The sequence below is a fragment of the Gymnoscopelus microlampas genome, assembly GCF_963454915.1.
Source record: "Gymnoscopelus microlampas genome assembly, chromosome: 14".
In the NCBI taxonomy this organism is placed as follows: domain Eukaryota; kingdom Metazoa; phylum Chordata; class Actinopteri; order Myctophiformes; family Myctophidae; genus Gymnoscopelus; species Gymnoscopelus microlampas.
In genome coordinates this window covers 40705856-40728733 of record NC_139951.1, presented here as the reverse complement: position 1 = coordinate 40728733, position 22878 = coordinate 40705856, and the positions used below count along the sequence as shown (strand labels likewise).

The following is a 22878-nucleotide window of genomic DNA, read 5'->3' as shown; positions in this document are numbered from 1 at the left end:
TTTGGATAAAACGGGTATACAGACCTAAAAAAGCATTTTCTGTTCATTAAGGGGGCTCACTCTGTCTCTCCAGATCTTTAAAGGGCTGGAGAGATGGGGAACCCCCTGTTACTGAACAAAACACTCTATAGGAAATATTACAATCAGAATATAGAGCTATTTAACGCTTAATCTAACAGGAAAGTCACTTACCCTACCTTTAATTATTTGCCACTTATGTAGACCAAACATCATACATTCAAAGAAAAAGAAAAAACAAAAATGTGGTCTTAGAATATAAAGTCATACAACACCATGTAAAAATTATACATAAAAAAAAAGTCTGTAAAGAGAATCATTATGCATATGTTCATTTTAAAACTTTGAAGTTGCAGACTGAAAAGGCCCGTTCAGCAGACTTCAACCAAGTCCAGCTTTTTATTTGAGGAAGCCCTTTTTCCAGAGGTAAAGATCTGTATAAAACGACAGGCTGTGTCCTGCGTGAAACGGTACCTACGCGTACTTGACCCAATATAAATCACACAAAATGGGATGTAAAACTCACAACAACCACACCTTGATCTAATAAAGTTTTATTTTCTTAGAAATGACCAGTTTCCTGTTGTCTTTTTGTCTTTCTAGGAAATTAAACCCCTTTTTGAATTCCAACTAGCATCTACAATAATGGTTATTGAATACTTCACAATATATTAAGTCTAGATGTTATGGTACATGCATACGATTCAGGCCGCATGAGGAGCCACAGTCACCACGATACACGGGAGAGAAGGAGCGGGGCGGGGCGGGGGGGAGCAGAGGGCAGGGAAGTGGGGGGGGACTGCAGACAAGACTCGTCAGTTCCAGTTGAGAGGAGCTCTGGCGCCTCCTATTGAAACCCTCTCCGGGAAAAACACTGACTGCATGAACTTATATAAACATATACATTCACACAGTTTACCACACATTTTTATACACTGAAGACGCACCCTGATCTCACACGTACACACTCACGCACTCACTCGCGCGCACACACACACACACAAACCTTTGTACAACTGTGGAGTTCCTCCACCTGCCATTTTAAGCTAATACGCCAGAGAGGGTTTAATTAGTGTTTAACGAGATTCTCTTTCACAGAAAGAAGTTGACCACTGGGACGCCCGAGTTACTGCAGCTAGCCGGCGGTTGGCGCGCGGGGGGGGGGTGGGGGGGGGGGGGGGTTGGGAGGGAAGGGCAGGGAGGAGGCAGGGGGGGAGACGCTAACCAAAAGTAAAATTAAAGAACAATAATTATCATAATATATAATAAAATAAAAGACATTCAAATACAGTCAGATTTTTGCTTGAAAATACAAAACTACATGAGAAAGCATTAAAATCAAATCCATTGATCAGAATAACATATTTAAAAAAGCCCAAGTGCTCCATCACACGATAAATCTCGCTCTTTTATCCACACGTAAGAGAGCTACATCAGCCCGTCCGTTACCTAGTTACAACCGTCGAGGGCAGCCAATGGGGACGGCAGCTTTTGAGGAAGCAGGAAGTCAATTTTCTATTTTTTTTTTCGTGACGGCAGTTCCTCTGGACCAGATGCATACCCGGGAGAAAACCCCCAGGGGATTCTTCACACACACTGCCAGATGGGTCTTTTTTTTTGTTTTGTTTTTTTCTAACCATACCCCCCCAGCACTCTCCCGGTTTTCCGTTCGTCGTCGTCGTCAACAGACCGCAATAGGAAATGCTTGCGTGAGGAATCTCATGTGGCCATTCTGCACGGGGGTCAGTCTGTCAAGTCTGTCCCTCTTGCGCTCCACCGCTACCCTCCAGTGGAGGCTTTTGGGCACTGCAGCTCGTCTCTGTGTCTGACTCTGCAGTACGGCAGAGGCTTTGCTTCTCCTCTCTGCAGCCTCGCTTCGCCTCTAGCCTGGCCAGAGAGCGCTGCATACACAGAGTCTCTCTGGGTCCTTTATGGCTGCAAGTGGGTTGTGTATGCAACCAAGAATGTGTGTCTGTCAATGCGTGTTAAGAGGTGTGTGTGCAAGTGTAGTGTGTGTGTTTTTTGCAATGTTGTGTGAATGTCATGTCGTGCAGGTTCGTCGTTTTGATGCATGGTATTCAGTTATGTTGCAGCGTGTTGGACTCGATGGGCGGTGCCGAGTCGTAGAGCGTGTCTGTGTCGTGCGTGGGCTCTCCGGCCAGCGTGCAGGGATTGGACAATGTTCCCGCTCCGCAATCACAGAAAAACCTGGCGAAGAGCACACAGAGGTCAGGGATTTACCACAATAATACTTCAGCAGCGTCAGGCGTGCAATGGCAAAGTCACAAGATGTATTTGTGAGAAATATAGGGGTGTCACGATTCTCCAAATCCACAATTCGACTTTAATCACATGAAACATAGCATCCAGTAGACGTACAAGCTCACAACAGGTAACAAGTCGCAACGCGATGAGTGGGTCTTGAGCTTGTAGATCGGCTAACAAAGATGTTTAGTGCAGGGAGGGAAAAAGGGGGGCCTAGTATAGACCCCTGGGGAACTCTGGTCAACCAAGTATAAAGGGTTAGGGTCTTCACCAGGGGGTCCGGGACCCCTTGGGGGTCCTCAGAGTTACTACTACTCAAGTCCAAATCTTTGTGTAATAGACACTTTTTCTTTTTACATTAACCACTTGAACCCTAACATCCGTATTCTGAGGAGAACTTTAGTCAAAAATAGAAGATCTAAAAGCTCAAGCTTGTATCAATGTTCCCTTTTTCAGCGCAGGGCAGGAGAAAAAAATACTAGGAAGGAAAGATTGTTGAGATTAACTTGGTTTTAAGTGTGAAATCGGACGCTAATGACTTTCAAGAATTGTGACACCCCTATTGAGAAAGCCAGTACTCACCTATCGTGCCGTATAAATTCTACATCATGCCCCTGGTGGCATTTCTTGATGCAGTTAACACAGATTGCATTCCTGTCCGTTGTATTACAAGTGTGACACCTGGGTAGAGAGAACGAAAACACAAAACCCAGTTTAAAACTAGTGACATGGATCTCAGGATCCACACAGAAACGACGCAGCTAAAAATGTGGATCTTGGACGTCGTGTGATCGGAATCCAAATCTGGACACTGTTTCAGAGCAACTGCAGGTCCATTGACTTCCATTAAACAAATTTATGTTGACCATTTCAAAAAGTATTTTTGTGTGGCAAAAGTGGAGGTACTTGTCGTGGCCAGCTGGCAGCGTGCATACCAAGTTTGACACTGATCGGTTCAGTGGTTTGCGAGATTAGCTCAGGACACGCACGCACACACCCTATAATAGACAGAAAGCTTCTAGCAGAGACGCTACGTACATGTTGTATACAACCTGTGTGTTCAGATTGTAAAGTCCTATTGCAGCAGTGGTTGTATGTTTTGGTGGTTATCCCCACTGACCAAGGCACATTTCTGGTGAGCTTTGCATAGCCTACCGTGGTTAGTCTGATTTTCAAGGAAGCCATTGGATTCCATTCATTTCAGCACAGATAATGAAAATCTACTTGCTTACGACTTGAAACTTCCTCAAGATGCGTTCAACTCAACACTGCGAAATTCATTCATCCTTTATTTTTATCAGTTATGCAATTGCTTTAATGAATTTCAAAGTGTGGATTGATATGAAAAGTCTAGATGAAAATGGTCCCACAAAATGAAGTGAGTGATGCAAACACGGACTCAATTATTTATAAGTTCAGTAAAGACTATGAGAACAAACAAAGCCAATAAGTAAGGGATAATTAACAGTGAGATGTTCATTATATCACTTATTATACGGCTACTTACTAAAGAATCTTTATCTTCTGCAAAAAAGGAAGAAAATCCTTTAGATTCTACGGTTGGAACTGCATGCGTAGCAAGCAACGTAACGCTGTAGCCGTTTTAAGATTAGCTTACTTGTGGCGTTATAATTCATGTTAAGCTGAAGAAGGACCGACATGAAGTTGTAGATTATCCCACTTATTGCACAGCTATTTACGGTTTCTGTATTGAGCGGGAGAGCAGTGGTCTGCTATCGAGAAATAACAGCAAACTGCTATGACCGACCAATCACAACTGAGCATTAAAGTCCTGTAACGGGTATTAACGGCAATGTGGTCCTTTAATCCATTAAGACCTGAAACGCATTTGTGCCATTTTAAGATTTGTATTGGCTATTTTATTTTTTTAATCGTGATTTTTTTGCAGTTTGGTCGATGTCTAAATCCTGATGCTATAGCAGTGATTCTCAAACTTTTTCATGTCAAGGACCGCCAAAATGATATTTGGCCACGGAGCCCCATCTCAAAATGTTTTGTTCCAGGGACCCTCAGAAGCAAAGATTTGAATTAAAAAATATATATTCAAAGATTTGCAAAAGATTTTTCAAAAATAGCAAATCTACAAGCTCATAGCGCGGCACTCTGAGCTTGTATATCTGCTATTTTTGAATAGGCAAAGAAATCTAAAATGACACATTTTGCTTTCCCGGTCTAAACGGATTAATGTCCTTAAACTTGTGAGCAATGCCATGGGTTCCGAACCTGCTTGAAAATAATCTTAGGAACTCAAGAACAGTTTTTAGTTTTTTTTCACAGAAGTACATCCACTTCATGTGGATCCCAAGATTCATTCCACATGGATTTCCAATTGGCCCACTTTGAAAACCTGAGCCATACTATTGGAGCTTGCTTACCTGTAGAAGTCGTGCATGGGGTAACTGGTGTAGCTGGAGATCTTGTAGAGACACTGTCCTCTGCTCACAGCCTTCTCTATGGCATCCTGGTTGTTCATAATCTTATTATCTGACAGAACGACGAAGATAGGGAAGACAGTGAAAGGAACGGTGAAAGAGTGATACATACAAAATGCACGGGGCAAGCATTAGCATTTTGTTAGCATTAGTTATGGCCAGGGTGCCATTTGTGCAAATTAGAAAGCCCAACCTTACCTTTCATGGTAACGTTGACCCCGGAGGCCAGAAACAGGCCACCGAAACGGTTGTTGAAGATTTGGTTGCCCTCCAGCGTGGCGGTCGCATGGTTGGTGATCTCAATGCCTGGGAAAAGATGACATGGAGATGGTCAACACAGGAGGACTGATGGGATAACACTGCCACACACATTAGCCACTTACGCCCTATTCAAAAACTCGAATCATGTGGATTTCAGGATCCACATGGGTACGACGTGGATCCAATGTGGATCTCGGACTTCGTATGGCCAGCCTGTGATGTCAGTCACGTAGAACGTCAGTCGTCTGCGACATATCTATGACGTATGACTCCACATTTGGGCAGGGTTTTAGTCCGATCAGAGCGCCACCGATTTACATTTAAAAATTAAAAGGTTAAATATCTTCCAAAAATGAAACTTATGTGAAAAGTGGAGGCTTACTGGCAGCGTGCAAAAACAAATAAAATACGGACATCACTTGGATGTCCTGGCTGGGTTGGAAAATGTCACAAAGAAAAAGAATAAAACTGCACACTCATCTGCTCCAAATAAATTTGTCGACGACCGGTCCAGCGGTTTGCAACGCCATTTCCACCCTCTCAGTTCTGTACTTTTAGCACTCACGTCTTGTGCTTCATTTAACTTTAAATCTAAAATAAAATCTGTATAAAAGCTGCTTTTAGTTCGTCAGTACTTTTAGAATAAAACGCCTAAAGATCCAGTTGCCCCCAGCCTGATTTGAGTACACACCCCACAATCCATATAACTCAACTTTAATTCCCCCCAGACATTTTATCAACACAGTCTGTCAACATAGACAATAGGAAACATGACCTCATTGACTGCCAATGGCTGTCTGAGCCTTGGAGTGAAATGACTAGAAATCTCGTCATTTCACTACAAGGCTCAGACCGCCAATGACGAGATTCTCGTCATGTGGTGTTTTCAATAGTTTACGATAGATAGGAAGTCCGCTCGCCAAATAAAATAAATATTGGCAAAAACAAAATAATTACAAAAATAATAAGCTATAGCTGCAGCTACAGGGCGCTCTTCCGCAGCCTGCGAATGATGATGAAGAAAGTACACAGAGAAATCACGTAATCACAACAAAATGAAGCTGGTTTTGTTTAGTATTAAAGGATTTATAAAAATCGAATTTTCTCTGCTTTGTTGCTTTTTGAAAAAAAGCCACATTCAACTGCCCATAACTGTGGAACAGATAATCGTGACGGCACAATTTGTTTTCTTCTAAATCATATAAATCATTTAAAATATTATACATAATTGTTCCTTGTACTACACCGTTATGCTCTAGCAGTGCTACACTCTCCTGCTGCTTTACAAAGTAACTGGTTGTACAGTATAAGTGCTTGGTTGTAATATGGGATGTACACTGCTTTCTCTACCAAAGCAAAGTACACTAGCAAATCATGATACAGCACAATAATGATAGTCTCTGCTCTGTCAAACAGAAATGCCATGATAGCACAACCACAGCGCCAACCAGTTTGTGAAGCATACAGTGGTTGAAGCCATTGGTTTCCATTCATTCCAGCATAGTTTTATCATCAACTTGCAAAGACTTGAAACTAGCTCAAAATACTGTATGCAATTCAACTCAGTGAACGCTTTTCCGTGTTTGTTTTGATTTAATGCATTTTAAAGCACAGATATGATATGAAAAAGTCTAATCCTCTGCACTCTAGTCCCTAGAGAAACTATTGAACTCCAATTACATTCCAAAGTCCACAAAATGATAGATATTGATTTAATGACTTGGAGAAAATCAAAACAAATCTAACTAGAGAACAATACACCAGACGCGATGCCAAATTGTGTGTACACACCAACAAAACGCATGTACTTATAACCTTGACCCCGATATACGATATTATCGTATATCGCGATAAAAAACGTCCACGATAACTGTATCGCAGGGTACTGCAGATATACAAGCTCATAGTGCGGCACCGAGTGCCGCGCTACGAGCTTGTTTATTTGCTATTTTTGAATAGCCAAATCAAAAAATGACACGGATGCTTTCCCGGTCTTAATGGGTTAAATGCTTTCTGCATAAAGAATGCTCATGCAGACGCATCATGGCAATTGGGAGCATGCATTTTGCCATCTCAGATGGGTGGTACTGGCACACAAACGATGGCTCAGGCCGACCCGTCCCTACGCAAATGATTGACACAGATGGGTAATGACACTAACCTGCGGCAAAGCCGTCAAAGATGCGGTTCTTGCGGAGGATCGGGTGACTGTTTGTGCTGATCAGTACACCAGCCTGGGCATTCCGGAAAATGTCATTCTCCTCCAGCAGACCTACACACATAGGCACAAATATTTTACATTACACATAGCTGGCAGGTAGGTAGTCTTAACTCCAAGCACATTTCTTTCTTTTTTTGGCCCGCTAATCCCCCACTCTTTTGAAACTTTATTATGGCCTTAAACACAGTTTCCAAAACACTGGGCCACAGACCATTTTTAAATGGTCCAGATGGACAAATGGTCAAAAACAAATATATTATTTTCCCAGAAAAATTAGACATTTTGGAAAAAATCTTAACAATCCAGTACATAAACAAAAAAAACTTTTAATAGTGAAAAAAGCCGATCTACAAGCTTGTGGACCGGCTATTTTCACTATTTTTGAAATGGGTCTTAAATGGTTAATTAATATGTATTTTTGTAAGTTTGAGTCCCAGCGAGACACCAAATTTATATTTTCGGTCTCGAGCTGAAAAGTTTGGGAAACACTCTGATAACTCAAGCCCTGTCCGATCTAATGTAAAAAAAAATCTCTGCTTTGTTTTTTTCTGCGTTTTTGGCGAGAACGAGCTATATTCAACAGCCAAAAACTAAAGAACGGAGGGTTGCGGTGACACGCTTTTCCCCCCCGGATGGAAGACACTCCTCCGTCTTTTGCGACACTCTGTGTGCCGATCGTCCTGGAGCGAAATATTCTGTGGCTCTTGAAAAGGTTAGTAAAAATGCTCAAAAACGCTGGCACTGGCTGCAGACTATTCTGAAAGACTCTGGCAGTGAATGAGTTAAGAATCGTTAAAAATCCTAAAAAGATCCTAACCCTAGTGTTGCAGCCGTAATGTGCATGACGACAGCGACGATGCATTTACCTCTGCCACCGTTGAAGATGCAGATGCCTCCGTCTCTGCCGTCGTGGATCTTGTTGCGCCTCAGAGTGGGGTTGCTGTCCGTCTTGATCCAGACCCCGGCCATGGCATTGTCAAAGATCTCGTTGTCCTCGATAAAGCCCAGACCTGCACCATTCAGACAGACATGCAGGGGTTACAATATGCGAATAACATACCTACGTACATTGTATTACACGTACATCCAAACCTTGAGTGTGTCATAAGGAATGCACATGCATGTTCACACACACACACACACACACACACACACACACAAACACCAGAGTTGAACACAAACACACCAGAGTTGTAGACACACAAACACACCTGAGTTGTAGACTAAGATGCCTCCGTTCTGTCCACCCCATATCTTGTTGCGCCTGATCTTTGGGTTGCTTCCCGTCCTGCAAAGGTACCACGCCTTCAGAATTAGTTTTTATTTCTTCATCACATCATCATCACACAATTATTTACATTTTGATTTTCAATTTTGTGATATATGAGGGTTATATTTTTTCATCACCAGTACTAGTCCATGACAAACGACAAGGTTTAAATGTTTGTGTAGATTTCAAATATTCCAGATTTTGTTTTAGCCAGCTACATATTGTCACCAAAACTCAAATTTAAAATGTGAGCTGAACATCCTGCTAAATATATTTAATCAAACCACATTACTAGGTTTACCAAGAGAGTGTATTAATCTGCTCTTACCGTATCTGTACACCAGAGTACATATGATTGTAGATGTCGTTGTCTTCCAGCACTCCGTGGCCGTTATCGTAGAAGTACACACCGACCTAAGAGAAACAAAGGCAGTCAGAGACCATTGGATGGAAGGGCAGGCAATCAACTGGGTAGGGGTGGGAAAAGGTGACAAGACTTGGCGCGAGCATAGTGTGCGCCGTTTGTTATTTTATCTGGTCTATCGTTTGTGATCGTATCCAACATGTTCAATGAAGAATAGTTAGGGACCCTTTGACAGCTTAAAAATGCAAACTGCTGTGACAAATCATAACACCACAAGTTTTGCATCGTGTAATATTTAAGCCCTGCTAGTATGTATAGGAAGTCCGATTTTTACTTAACGTTGACTTTATCCTGTGGGATCTATTCAACTATTCCAGCTCTCTTTCCGTCACAGATTGTTGATCTGGGCTCGTGCACATGTCCGTGCTGTTGTTCACAGTTGACGCACGTGCATCCAGTCTCTACATGTGCCGCTGGTTGTCGATAATTAATCGATACAAGCACATCCAAAGCATCAGATTTTCACGCTGTTGTCTACTATGACAGTAGGCAGGCTCCACCCCATCAGACCACCCCATCCCCAAAATAGTTTCTACTCCGATCTGCACGAATCACACGGATGATACATTTTGGATTCAAAACTGTGATTGCCAAAAAAGCAACAAGTTGCCTGCCTGGAGGGAACTTGACTCAAACATCTTTTAACGCACTGACTGAATTGAGACATAAGAAAACTATGCCTAAAAGCCAAACAGAAATGCCATTTATATCCATATGTTCTAGCGATCAACAACAAAAACACAATTAAATCGTTAATCGCAATTATTTGCGTGACAATTAATCGTCATGTGAAATTTGGTAATCGTGATCGCAATGTTCAGAGTACACCAGAGAAAAAGAGAATTGAGCGCGTGTGTGTTTTACCTGCTTGCCACTGTGAATGCGGTTCCTACGGAGGACAGGAGTGCTGCCGGTGGTCACCCAGACACCAGCCAACGTGTTGCTGTACACCTCGTTCTCCTCAATCACCCCCTGGCCCTTCTCATGCTGAAAGCACACACACGAGGAGTGCTGTTAAACACACTGCTAAATGCACTAACCACATTAATAAATCATTAGCCCATTTTTTTTTTTCAAACTGAAAATATTCAGGACAATGTAGCTCTGTAGGGTTAGTAGTCGACTGTAGTCGCTAGTCTATCCCATTCTATAATAAATACTTATCCGTCAATGCTAAACCAATATTTATACATATATTACATACCTACACATAGATGTACTTAAAACATATATGCATTATGGTACACTGGACAGAGACAGGAAAAAGAGTATGTACAGCAAGGGTATAACGCGTTATTACAGATTCCACCAACGTTATAGGATAGACCCGCCTTACCCGTGTCTGATTGGCTTCCTGGCAGGCACAGTTTGACTGAGGTTAAGGTTAGGTTTAAGCATAGTTGCAAAAACGCTAGGAAGGAAGAACTGTCAACCACAGCGACTACTGGCCAATCACGGCGGGTCTCCCAAGAAAAGTGGTGGGATCCATAAGCATGCGGGTATAACACATAGGTTCCATGGTAGATCTGAAGCCACGATACCGCCATTAGGTTATCCGTCTGTGTAGAGGCGTTTACTTACCACGTAGATCCCCCCGTGTTGTCCATCGTGGATTTTGTTGTGCCGTACGATGGGGCAGCTGTTGGTTCGGATCTGGATCCCCGCTAGGGCGTTGCCATAGATATCGTTACCCTCTATCAAGCCCCGTCCATCTCCAAATATGTACACGCCTCCTTGGTTGCCATTGAAGATGGCGTTTCCCCTGGATTGAACAAAAAAAGAAAAGAAAAAAACGAACGAGAAGTCACAACACAGTGAATGCCATGATGGAACAGATGCAAACAGAGTCTGGGTTGAAAAGGGAAAAGTCTTCTGCTGTCACACCACAAATTACACCACAAACATGATCTATTTTAGCCACTTTCAAGCTGGCATCCCTACTTTGGGCATTTCATTACAGGCCTAGTCTCACGCCAGATGATCAGAGATCTCCGCCGACTGATATGTTTGGGTAAATCTAAATTGGGCTAGAACAGCGGCAAAAACGGTTCGCTGACAACAAACCTACTACCACTGCGTAGGTTTGGATTCACTATTCATCGTACGACAAAGTATATAGGGCTTTAAGGGATAGTTCACCCCCAAAATGACTTTTTCTATCGATTATTCAACCCATACAGACTTCAATTCATGGATATTTTTTTGTTTTTGTCTCATTCCTAAGAATAATTTGATGACCGTCAGCGGTTCCGGTTTTGTGTCTCCTACCGGAACCACTGCCTACCGGTCAGCTGGCCATCAATTTATTGTCCTCTTGGGGTGACTGATCGATAGAAAAAAAAGTATTTTTGGGGGTGAACTATCCCTTTAAGTGGTTAATTTTCTTGAACAGTTTATCACGTTGTCTTGTTTATAATGTTTGGTATGTCGTCTTTCACATACCTGTCTGATATCAGGTTAAATGCAAGGAATTAATATTGTAAAGACAGCCAGTATAAAAGACAGGCATCATTGCTATTAGAGCTGGCTGTAGACTGGCAGTGCCTTAATGTCCCATTATGTCCATGGATTTACAAGTAACCAACACCCATTACGAAACATGCACTTGTGCTCGATGCTGCTCGATGTGTAGGTATTGCTTTGGGCTGGCTACAACAATCACGCAACTCACGTTACGCATAAACCTTCCTTCAGCGGATGTTAAATACACAATCTATCCGTTCATGCTGCTGCCATAGCCAGGCAAGCATTAATACTCATGTATCGAAAGTCATTCCAGACTATGTAATGAAGCAGCTTCCACCTGTCAACCATCAGCTGCTCAACGAGCTCAGAGCCCTGTCGTCATGATGTGAGTCTTGATGACACAGGTCATAACACAGGCATTATCACTTTATGTATATGACTATTGACTATGATTACACTCCATTGCTGCTTCACTGGCACTATCTATCACTTTATACGTTTGATATCTGCTGCCGACATTTATGTCTCTCACCTGCACAAGAGACTGGCTCTTTATCTGCTGCAAAATGTGTGCTCTACTTGCACGGGAAGCACAGCAGCCTCCTTTTATTTCCATTTTGACCGTGCACCTTATGTATATACTTCTTGTTAACAGTCTTTGTTTCCTTCTCTATTCTCGAAATAGCAAAATGTTGGGAGCTTGCACAAAAAAATAATTTCACCCGCCCTTTTACATCTGTAATCTTGTGATGTGACACAAGATTGTAATGTTGAAATACACGTTTTAACCCATTAAGACCGGGGACGCGTCTGTGTCATTTTAGATTTCTTTGGCTATTCAAAAATAGCAGATATACAAGCTCATAGCGCGGCACCGAGTGCCGCGCTATGAGCTTGTAGATCTGCTATTTTTGAAAAATCGTGGAAAAATATTTTTTATAATTTTTTTCAAAAACCTTTTTGGATTTAGAAAACATTTTTAGAATCGGCCTCAGGTCTTAAAGGGTTAAACACATTATTCTCTTATGTGTCACCTTCTACTCATGTGTCAGTTGGGTTCATGCCATTTACTCTCGATTTCACACTTGTAAGTCGCTCTAGATAAAGGCCTAAATTGTAAAGTTGCCTTGTTCCCAGTTTTCCATAGCCAGAGCCAAGTGCTGTTAGCGTATCTCCACAGCGAATACGTAACCAGAGTGTTGTGTTCTTGCTGTGCTCACCGTATCGTTGGATCGCTGTTGGAGGTGATCCACACTCCGGCGAAGTTGTTGGCATAGATCTTGTTCTCGATGAACTGTCCCCGTCCCTTCTCGTGCACATAGATGCCTCCCGTCTGGCCGTGGTGGATCTCACAGCGTACCACTGTGGGGTTGGCGTAGGCCTTCACCTCGAAGCCTGCTATGCGGTTCCTATGGATGTTACAGCTTTCAAAATAACCCTGAAAACACAGATTAAAAAAAAGGGGTTGACGAGGAGAGACGGGGTTGTATGACCTGATTTATAATTAGTTGCGCACCAACAAGAGCAGATCTACAATGAGCTTGTAGATCGCCCATTGTTGGCGCACGACACCCGTGCGCAACTAAGTATAACTCGGGAGTAGGCCTGTCACAATTATTACATAATCGTCCAATCGTAATTATTTTTGCATAATCGTTTCCATGTTAACATTTTGTCACACATATTCAAATATTTAAAAAAAAAGCAGAAATAGCAGATCTACAAGCTTAAAACGCGCCACTTTGTGACGCATTGTAGATCAACCATTTCTGCTATTTTTACATGCATACAATTATTAAATATATCTCTTTACATATTTCAGTTATTTGTCATATCTGCCCAGTGCAATTTTTGATTACGAAGCCTAAAATTCATAATGTTCAATGCCAAAGACACAATTAAAATCGTTAATCGCAATTATTTGAGTGACAATTAATCGTCAACTTAAATTTGTAATCGTGACAGCCCTACACGGGAGTTAACACCGATGTGTGAGATGATGGATGGAGACAAAGAGAGCAAAGGCAGTAGGAATAACGTAGGAAGTGGTTGTAGTTACCATGCCGTGATCAAAAGTGAACACGCCCACGTCTCGTCCGTGGTGGATGTGGTTGCGTCTGATGATAGGGTTCCCATGGTTCTTCACCCAGATGCCCGCAAGCGCATTGTTACTGATCTCATTGTCCTCGTATATACCCTGCAAACAGATTGAGTCGGGCTTACATGTTGGCAGTTGCATAACACACGTGTGGTTACTAAAGTGTATGTAAGTGTTTGTGGTTAACGGTCGAGCAGAGACAAAGTCACGTGGTTTCCGGCCCCCAGAGCCAGTTTTACCTGTTCCTCTATAGCATGCAGACGTCACCAATACACACTGGGACTACTAGCACTCTTGATCAATGCAAACAAAATAAATCTGAATCAAGTGGATCTCGGGACCCGAATCCACATGGGGACAGCGTGGCTCCAATGTGGATCTCGGAGATCACGTGGCCACTGGTCACTGTGGCTAGCCAGTGACTTTAGTCAGTTGAATTACCCTGTCATTGTAGGACTCCAAATTGGGGCAAGGTTTCATGTCTCCAGTTTGTGTGTATGCATGTGGAAACAGTGTGTGTGTGTGTGTGTGTGTGTGTGTGTGTGTTTAAAAGGTTTGGATTGGTTTACCTGTGCATGGTCTGTGATGTACAGGCCAACGTTCTCACAGTCGCTGATGTTGCAGTGTTTGATGGTTGGACACGCCCCTTGACCACTCACACACACTGCTGAGCCCACTAGTAGAGACAGGAAAGCGATGTAAACAATAAAAAAAAGACCCATTTACCAAAGCTACAGTAGAGAGGAAACAGCTTGGTGGTGTAACCTCTTACATTAAGAGGTTCTCTAACTTTCTCCAAGACACAAATTTGAAATGAATGGCTCTCACCAGGGGTCCCAAAGGTTGCACCACCTCAAACGAAGTTCAAACTTAGCCTAGTTCAAGCATGAATGGCCTCCAAGACTAGACCACACAAAATATAGTTATAATGTATGCAATAACTAAATATTTACGCAAGCACTAACGTCTATTTCCTAACCGCTTTGACGCCATCCATCAGAATGCACATGGACACGGTGCAGCCCTCTGCTTTGAAGAATAATCCATGCGTCACTAGATGCTTAGTTCAATTTGACACCCACCCCCCCCCCCCACCATTTTTACACATTGCACGTCCAGGTTAGTATCCTTTGGAGTGAAACGCAGCTACACAGTTTAGATCGTTTAGCTTTAGACATTTGTTGTAAGCCAACAGTAGACTACATGTTGCTGTCAAGTGTAATGTTGCTCACGCACAGCATGCATGTGTGAGTGAGTGGTGATGCTTCTGTTCCTTGTTAATGTTCCGTTTTGGAGTACCAAGGCACACAAATTTGACAGCTCAGGCATTTAAGTGGCACCGAAATGAAGCACAGAAATCTGCATTGTGATTTGGTGCGGTAGGTATCGTACCTATAGGACCTGGTGCCGAGTTTCAGTACAGGTACCTGTGCTTACAGGGACTATACATTACTTTAAAAAACAGTCCACACACTACTAGCTTTGTTATGCCATAAAAAGTCGCAGTTCAATAGAATGTTGTAACTCTTTAGTTCGATACCAACCACCAGTAGCTAGCTACTAAAGCTCTAATAGAGATTTTACACCCCAACTTGGGACTCTAGTTAGGTTCAGCTGGTGCAACACGGCCCCGGTACCTAAAAGCAGCATGTTTTTTCATTAATTAATTATATATTTGTAGCCGTTTTGGACATCAACGTTCCCACCTTGACATTTCTTGTCCCATTTCCTCACAGAAGAGCCGCAGCCTATATGCAAATGATACATCTAAAAAAGAAAATGAGTGAGTGTGTGGTACCTGTACATGTGGAACGGATGATACAGTGGTCTATGTTGGGGCTACAGTTAACCGTGATCTCCAGGCAGTGGTGGGCGTTGTGGTGCTGAGCAGACTTGTCATCAGGGTTGAACTGTGGAAGAGGACCATTGCACGGATCAGACAGAGAATAGAGTCGTTCCGATACCGATACCAGTATCTGAGAAGCTGCCGATTCTGTCTAAAATGCTGGTATCGGCCAGTATGCCAGTCTATGACATTCCAATAATTTATCACATGATGATATTTCATTTACGGTCATATTTTGATCGCTTCAGTTGATGTTGCATGTACTCTTACTGTATATTATATATATTTACATTATAATTTTACTAACTTGTAGCAGCAAATTAACAATTATTAATGGATTATTTTATTTATTCCTAGATCAGTGGTTCTCAAACCTTTTAATGTCAAGGACTCCATAACTCTCAGAGTTACAGACCTGTAAGGGTGCATTTGGAACGCGCTCAAGGAACCCAGATGGTCCCTGGACCCCACTTTGAGAACCACTGTTCTAGATTAGTTTAAATTACACACCGGTATCGGATCTCTGTATCGACCGAATCACAAGTTATGGGTATCGGAAAGGGGGGGGGGAATGGTATCGGTACATCTCTTAACAAGAGATTTCATCAATTGATACTAGATCACATCCTGTTACAGTCCATGTCCTCCTTACAAATCTGCCATTAGGCATGCACATGATATGAAAACAAGATATTGCTGCTCTGTCAGCGTTCATCCTCAATAGCCACGAACAGACTGATCCCATTCCACACCAGGTCGCTCTAAAAACAAATTTATCGATGAAACTATAATATGACAATATATAATAATGTGCCTGCCCTACTACCAGACAAGCCTAATATCAGAATCGAATTCAAGAAATCCCATATCGCCTGAACTTCTGCAGTAAGGAAAGATGTCGGGCCCCGGGCCAACTGTAAATGAATGTAGAAATGTCTGTGTCCCAGATTATGGTTGAAATGTATTCAGGTACTGCTCCAACCGTCCATATCAACCGCCTCATCGTAAGCCAACCTGCCAACGCTGGAGTTTGAAATGGGGCTCATAAGCTTATATTACTGCCCATTATAAAGCTTTTACCTGGCAAAAGAGTCAATAAAAATGATTGTCAACAAAATGGGCTGAAACTGAGCCTGTGACACTTCTAAAACCAAATCCTAAATCGTTGCACCAAATCCTAAATCATTGCACAGACAACTTTGTTAAAGCTATACAACCAACATATTATTCAATTACCTTATTTATTTTTGCCAGCGAAGCATAGCACCTATACAAACCATGCAAAATGTAAATAACCTACATGTGATTCAGTAATTTCTGCCCTTTCAGACTACACAGAGGTAGTGTTAAGAGAACTACTGCGATTGTACCTCTAGTTGACCAAATACTTGCAAAATATATTATGCATGCAACCTGGCTGATTTACATTTCATTAGACGGTGTATCACTAATAGACCACAAGGTTTTGTCTAGAGAGGTTAGTCAGTGTCCATGTAGTGGATCCACAAAGGACTACAATAAATCACAGATATCTTCTATTATATAATAAAAGCAATAAGAGTGGCACAGACCCAGGAAGAAAATAAATAAGACCACAGTTGCACCAATGTGACCGAATAGCTGCACACTGGACTACTGGAACGGGATGAAAAGGAAAAGCCTTTTGATTATGCAGCAAATTTCTACAGGCTGTTTAAGAAAAAGCAGGAATAAATCAAAGATGGAGATGGGGGAACAGTGTGGTTTGTGCTTACCCTGATGGTCATGTAACCCACGTAGGCATCCTCTGAGCCCTCCATGAAGACAAACGTAGAGTCTCTGGTGTTTTCGATCACCACCTTGTCAGCGACCTTACCAGGTGCTACGGGGGGGGGGGAACATCGTCAATATCAAACACAAGCGGGTAGTCTATCCTCTTCTAAGAGACAGTGGTCGCATATCGTAAATGTCGGGCAGAAAGCTTGCATCTCCATATTTCATCTTTGTTCATACATTGATCCATTTTAAAATGTGGTAATTTGTCACCTATACCTAAGTCCATCTGTGGGTTTTATAAATATTAACCAAAGAAAAAGCATTTAAAAAATGCTTGTGACTACATAATAACTACATCGAATTCATTGGAACACAGGTTATTTTTTCCATTTCCTGAAAAGTAATGTAATATTGGACAAACAAGGTTATCGACGACAGTAAATACATAACACACTCACTGACGCAACACCCAGAGCGCTTTGCCGTAAGATGTGCTTACCTGCTCCAATCATGGTGATGGGGGATTCTATGTAAATCCACTCGTCTGTGTAAATGCCAGAGTGGACAAAGATCAGGCCGTCAAAGTGGGCCTCTTGTACGCCACCCAGAGCATCCTCAATGGTGTCGTAGTACTGCAAGACAAATGCACACTCGATTTCAGCTAGGGCATAGATACACATGCATCTAATTTATGGAAATTAGGGCTGCAGCGCAAATAAAATGTGCAAATGAAAATTGTAATGTGCAAATCGCACATGGTTGCAATGTTGTCTTTTATACACTTGTAGTGTATTAAGACTGGCAAGTGAGGAATGCATCAGTGCTGGAAAAATCCTACTCCATGTATGCTGTTGGCTTAGCTGGTCAGAGGCACCCTTAAGGCCCAATTATACTTGCTGTGTCTGCATAGCCATGAGGGTCTGGACATCGGCTGTTTATACTGTTTATACTACAATTTGGTGTCTGCAGATGCACACGTGTTCAAGAGCAACAGCAACACGGGCTGCACTCAATATAGGGCGTAATCTAATGACCTTATTCCAGACAACTGAAGGCCATTGTGAGAATAAATCTAATGTCCTAGTTAACCCATACTTGTGTCAATTATTTATGTGCATTCTTGTTCTTCTCTGAAGACCTAAGATTCTAATAAATTCCTTCAAAGCTTTGTGAATACCTGCCAATGAACATCACTTCAAGTTAAAGTCTTTTATTGTCACGGTCACACAATGTTGGTGACAGATCTCCTCAACCTCTTCTCAAACAGAGCGTTCATTTGTCATTTCTAGCACATGTGCCAGTGCAGTCAGTGCACTCATCCGCACATAAAGCACTGTATATGCGGCCACAAAATCTGGGATGCATGGGGGTGCCCCCGCAGCAGGTATAATTTGGCCTTTAGTAGTTGTTTACCAATCAGAATCCAATCATTAGAAGCCGAGAACGTAGAAACGTAGGTAGTGAACAGGAGGAAAAGGCAATCCAAAAGAAATGACTGTGCGTTGCGTTGAAAGCAAATGAAGACGAATTGGAATTAATTATACATGCATACATGTCACACAGCACCAACACAAGGAAACCCAACTTGTTGCAACACCTCACACAGTGAGTGATGTGTATATGTCTTTCACTGTCAATGCTTTTGCCAATGTTAACCTACAGTATATAGGAGAATCTCCGGCAATACTTAGGATTAATTTTATTTTCCCCATATAATGGAGCCCAAATGGAAATACAGTTGAAAGACGCAATGAGATTAATTTATTTGACTTACCAGCATATTATCTCTGCCTTTGTACCTGCCAGGGTTACTGTAGAAATGCTCTGCAAAGCCTGGTTTCACATGGGCACCTTTGTACTACAACACACAATGGACAGTAGTGTGTAAGTATAATCAACATACAACAGTATAACTTGGAATGATACAGCTGGCAACATATCTAGTTAAAGTGCATTAACCATTACAAACAAACTTGGAGCAGTATTTCATTTGATCTGCCTGGGTTTTAGTTTCAAGCTCTGTTTCAAGCCACTGTGCAGAATACACAAACTCTTGAACACAACAACACACGCGTATAGTGCAATACAAACAATGTAACCACATTCAGTCAATATCATGAAAACAATATGAGGGGCCACTGACCAGCTGCTGGAAGCTCTCCTTCCAAGGATTTGGGTGTTCGTGCTCCTCAGGGCTGACCTGATAGAACCTACCCGGCTCGGGGTGCATCATGGGACGCGTGTACTCGAACACCTCCATGTATAGACGCTTCCTATTATAGAAAATAAAAACGTATATATAAAACAAACAAGCATTACATGCACCTTTTGTTTCAAGGCTGAAAGCAAAAATGTGTTTTTGAACTCTTGCTGGATACTGACCATAGGATGGGGTCATTAGCTAGCTGGCTAAATCTCTTGCACACACAGGCTGCCTGACAGAGGTCCTGCTCCAGCAGGTAGGAGAAGATCTTCAACACCACCTCGTCTGGAAGTTTCTGCTGTAGGTACTGCTCTGCTGGGGCTGCTGCACACAAACACAAGACACAGAGTTAGCCTCTGTGCCAGATCCCCATGCCTCCAAGTAGATCAGGCTATGATTAAAGAGCCTACGAGTAACTGAGTGTAACAGGACTGCTAGCATAATGCAAATGACACAATGACTTCAACAACATTACCCTATAGCAGTGCACTTATAACAAGATCAGGCTATGATTACACAGTAACACGGCAACAGTTTCAGCAACATAGCACCCAGCAGTGCATACAGTAAATCAAAAATCAATAACTCAATTAAAAAACAAACAGAAACAACTGAGGCCATTCTTTCCCGAGAGATAGCACTCACCTGGCAGGTCATGACTCTTTCCGGACACCCGTGCCCGCTTGGCACGATGCCCAAAGGCCTCTGTGGATGAGGTGGACGCTCCCTGCAAAAATAAAGGGGGGGAGACAGACAACACACATCCATAAGCCAAACACTTGAGCACAAAATCGAACACACTGGCATTTACTGTTCAGACACAAAATCGTTCCTCCATCTGAGGATAAGATCAATCAGCACAGACACAACATACAAGGGACAAACACACAAGAGTGAGAGACGGAGAACTAAATAAATTCACACCGCAGTGCCCACTTATACAAAACACAACTGCATTTAGGTCTGCTCACCTCCATAGGGCCCTTGCTGGGGCAGGCAGAGGCAGTGGCAGAGGCAGCAGCGGTTCTCTTGGGCACCAGGGATTTGCGTCGGAGCTGGTACGGACTGTTCTGAGCTCCTGGACCTGACTCCTCCACAGCCATCTCTGCTGCTGCGGCTGCTGCAGGAGCCTCCTCATCTGGGGGGGGAAGGCAAACACATTCTATCTATACATGCACCACTCTATACATACATTTCAGAGCAACAGAACTGAGAACTGCAGCAAGGCCAAACATGGCACACACACACACACACACACACAAATGCATATCCTCATCACATGTAGGCTGCACCTCTCAGGTTCAGACAGAATCTACTGTATCTTATCTGCTCTCAAATGACATGGGACAATGCAAGATACTGCCTTTGCAACCCACTAATTATTGCAAAAAGCAAAGCCACATCTTTAACCCACCAACCACTAACCTAATTTTCTTCTCTGCAACCACATTTTCTTTGTTGGATTTTATGGAAATGCAAATTAACCTACGTCCCAGGGCAGCTGACATTCTCATTGTAGGGCAGTCCTTTTAAAACAACACACATATCGTACAACACGCAGAGGCTGACCGGCAACTGTGTTAGTTGTTGAGACAGACAAAGGTTGGTGATTGATAATGGCAGATGGAACTACCAGCCCCAGTGGGTCCAATTATTCCCAGTACATGTAGACTAGAAGAGCACTGGGCAATTGGCATTGGGGGCCCTTGAGCTTTTCTCCCTTAAAAAATAAGCAATCCCTGGTTTCATGCCATTGTCAAAATGAGGTCTGCAGCCACAGCAGGGCCGCAGACTGGGGTCGATCTGGCTAATGGCTAAAAAAACTCAAACTGCGTAGCTCGCAAATCCGCGGTGTAAACAAATGGAAGCCGGAGCTAGCAAACACCGTGAACAAGAAGGAAGGGGGTCCTTCTGGGTTCATACCGGCTGGCTGGTAAAAGGGGGTCGGGGTCCCCCCACTAAACACATACAAAATGGAACACAAACACTCCCCACCCGTCGCAGCTATAATGTTTTTGTTAAACGTTACACCCCAAACATGGCAGTTCTTCAAAGACGCCGCCGCAGATTTTTTACACCATCGGCTGGTACCGTCAGAGGAGTGACAGCTGAGAATGCAACGGCCGGAGCGGTCCGCTTCAAACGGCCCGAGTCCAGTCGTTTAGTTTTGGGCCTAATGGGGGGCCAATGTCCCCCCCCCCCCCAGAAACCCCCCGAATAATGTCCGTCCGTCGGTCCGTCCGGCTCGGTGCGCAGTAAAGAGAGAATTCAACCCCCCCTCCAACCTCCTCCCAAAGCTAGCTGCTTCAGGCTAGCGGCGTTAGCCTCGACATCACTCAAGCCAAACAAAGCGCGGCCTGGCCTAAGCCTCAGAGCGAGAAGCCTCGGCGTTTCCTGCTCAAAACCACCGCGTCTGGGAGTGCAGCAGAGGAGGAGGCCCCCCCTCCCCCCGTCGGAGGAAACAAACGAGAGCGTCCGCAAAAAAGGACATTGCTTGGTTATTTCCCCATACGTGTTTTCATTAAGGCCGGACCGGTTGGTTCGGTTGTGGTGGGCCGCGGCCCCCTTAAAGACTTACCCCGCTCCCCGTTGTTGTTCCGTTCGGGCTGCACCGGGCGCGGCCTCGACACCCGCCTGGGTCTTCTGTTGGTGGCTCTGACGGAGTTCATTTGGGGAGTTGGGTTTGGTTTGGTTTTTTGGTGGTTGAAAAATAGAACTAACTACTGATTTTTAACCAACCCAAACTGCAACGACCCCTCGCCGCCTACTTTTCCTGACGACGCGACGACCCCGAGCAACAAACTGCGGACGGAAAGCCGCTGATATTCGGGTTGTTGTACGAGGTGTTGTGTCGCTACTGGCCTCCAGCTCCGTCTCGATCTGTAGCAGGAGGAGCCATTATTAACCCACACGGGGAAACAAGCGAGAGAGAGACAGCGTTGCCAGATTGTGCGAGAGAAACAAGCAAGCAACCCGGGTCTAGGAAAACGGATACAGGATAGGTGGGCACTGGGACATCTGGGCACCTCGATATAAAATTGACTATTTTGTCCAAAATGTTAAAATACATATGTATATTTGAAAAATGGTGTTAAGTAAAGTATACATGATGTGAACATGCACGGTACATCATTATCAGACTTGATTTTATCCTTAAACTTCTTGTTTATGCGTTATGACCCAAAATGACTGGATATACAGGTTTTGTAGCAATTTGTAGCAATTGTAGAAATATTAGACCTTAATTGTCATTTGTTTAAGCATGTTCTAATCATGTATACTTTAATTTACTTACAAACATTTTCCAAATATTTTATTTTTTTATCATTTTGGACAAAGTAGACAATTTTACATCGAGGTGCCCAGATGTCCCTAGTGCCCACCTATCCTGTTACCAGGAAGGAGATAAGGATAAACAAGCCCAAAAGAAGCGAGCCCTTCGCCCTTTAAACATATAGGCCTACAATGGCTATTTGAAAGTAGCAGATCTACAAGCTCACAACGCCTTGACACGTTGTGAGCTTGTAGATTGTAATGATGTACCGTGCATGATGTTCACATCATGTATACTTTACATTACTTAAGACCATTTTTCTAA

At 43.1% G+C, this 22878-nt stretch overlaps 1 protein-coding gene across 2 annotated transcripts; it reads right to left on the bottom strand.

Annotated features, from left to right (window-relative positions):
- Window positions 1-184: 184 nt before the first annotated feature.
- On the bottom strand, window positions 185-22174 carry LOC311060889 (F-box only protein 11-like). Of its 2 annotated transcripts, none has more exons than XM_084079257.1 (22): window positions 21859-22174; window positions 20252-20418; window positions 19926-20007; window positions 19460-19604; window positions 19221-19350; window positions 18852-18935; window positions 17577-17709; window positions 17077-17183; window positions 15275-15386; window positions 14046-14152; window positions 13438-13575; window positions 12599-12816; window positions 10494-10674; window positions 9777-9899; window positions 8817-8902; window positions 8430-8506; window positions 8085-8228; window positions 7159-7269; window positions 4935-5042; window positions 4680-4788; window positions 2866-2964; window positions 185-2226 (listed from the first exon to the last, which is right to left on the bottom strand). In XM_084079257.1, exons 1-22 carry the CDS (start codon window positions 21947-21949, stop codon window positions 2097-2099), a joined length of 2682 nt encoding a protein of 893 aa, XP_083935383.1. In that variant the 5' UTR covers window positions 21950-22174; the 3' UTR covers window positions 185-2096. The 2 variants fall into 2 exon arrangements, with proteins under 2 accessions (XP_083935383.1, XP_083935384.1); XM_084079258.1 differs by having other exon boundaries at window positions 19460-19601.
- Window positions 22175-22878: the final 704 nt, after the last annotated feature.

Excerpts from the sequence above, each read along its gene's own strand:
- LOC311060889 (XM_084079257.1), bottom strand. The coding sequence starts at position 21,949 with ATGAACTCCGTCAGAGCCACCAACAGAAGACCCAGGCGGGTGTCGAGG. Across the intron at positions 18,936-19,220 it reads AGGAGAGCTTCCAGCAGCTG|TACAAAGGTGCCCATGTGAA; the intron begins GTCAGTGGCCCC and ends TGTGTGTTGTAG. Across the intron at positions 15,387-17,076 it reads TGGGTTACATGACCATCAGG|TTCAACCCTGATGACAAGTC; the intron begins GTAAGCACAAAC and ends CCTCTTCCACAG.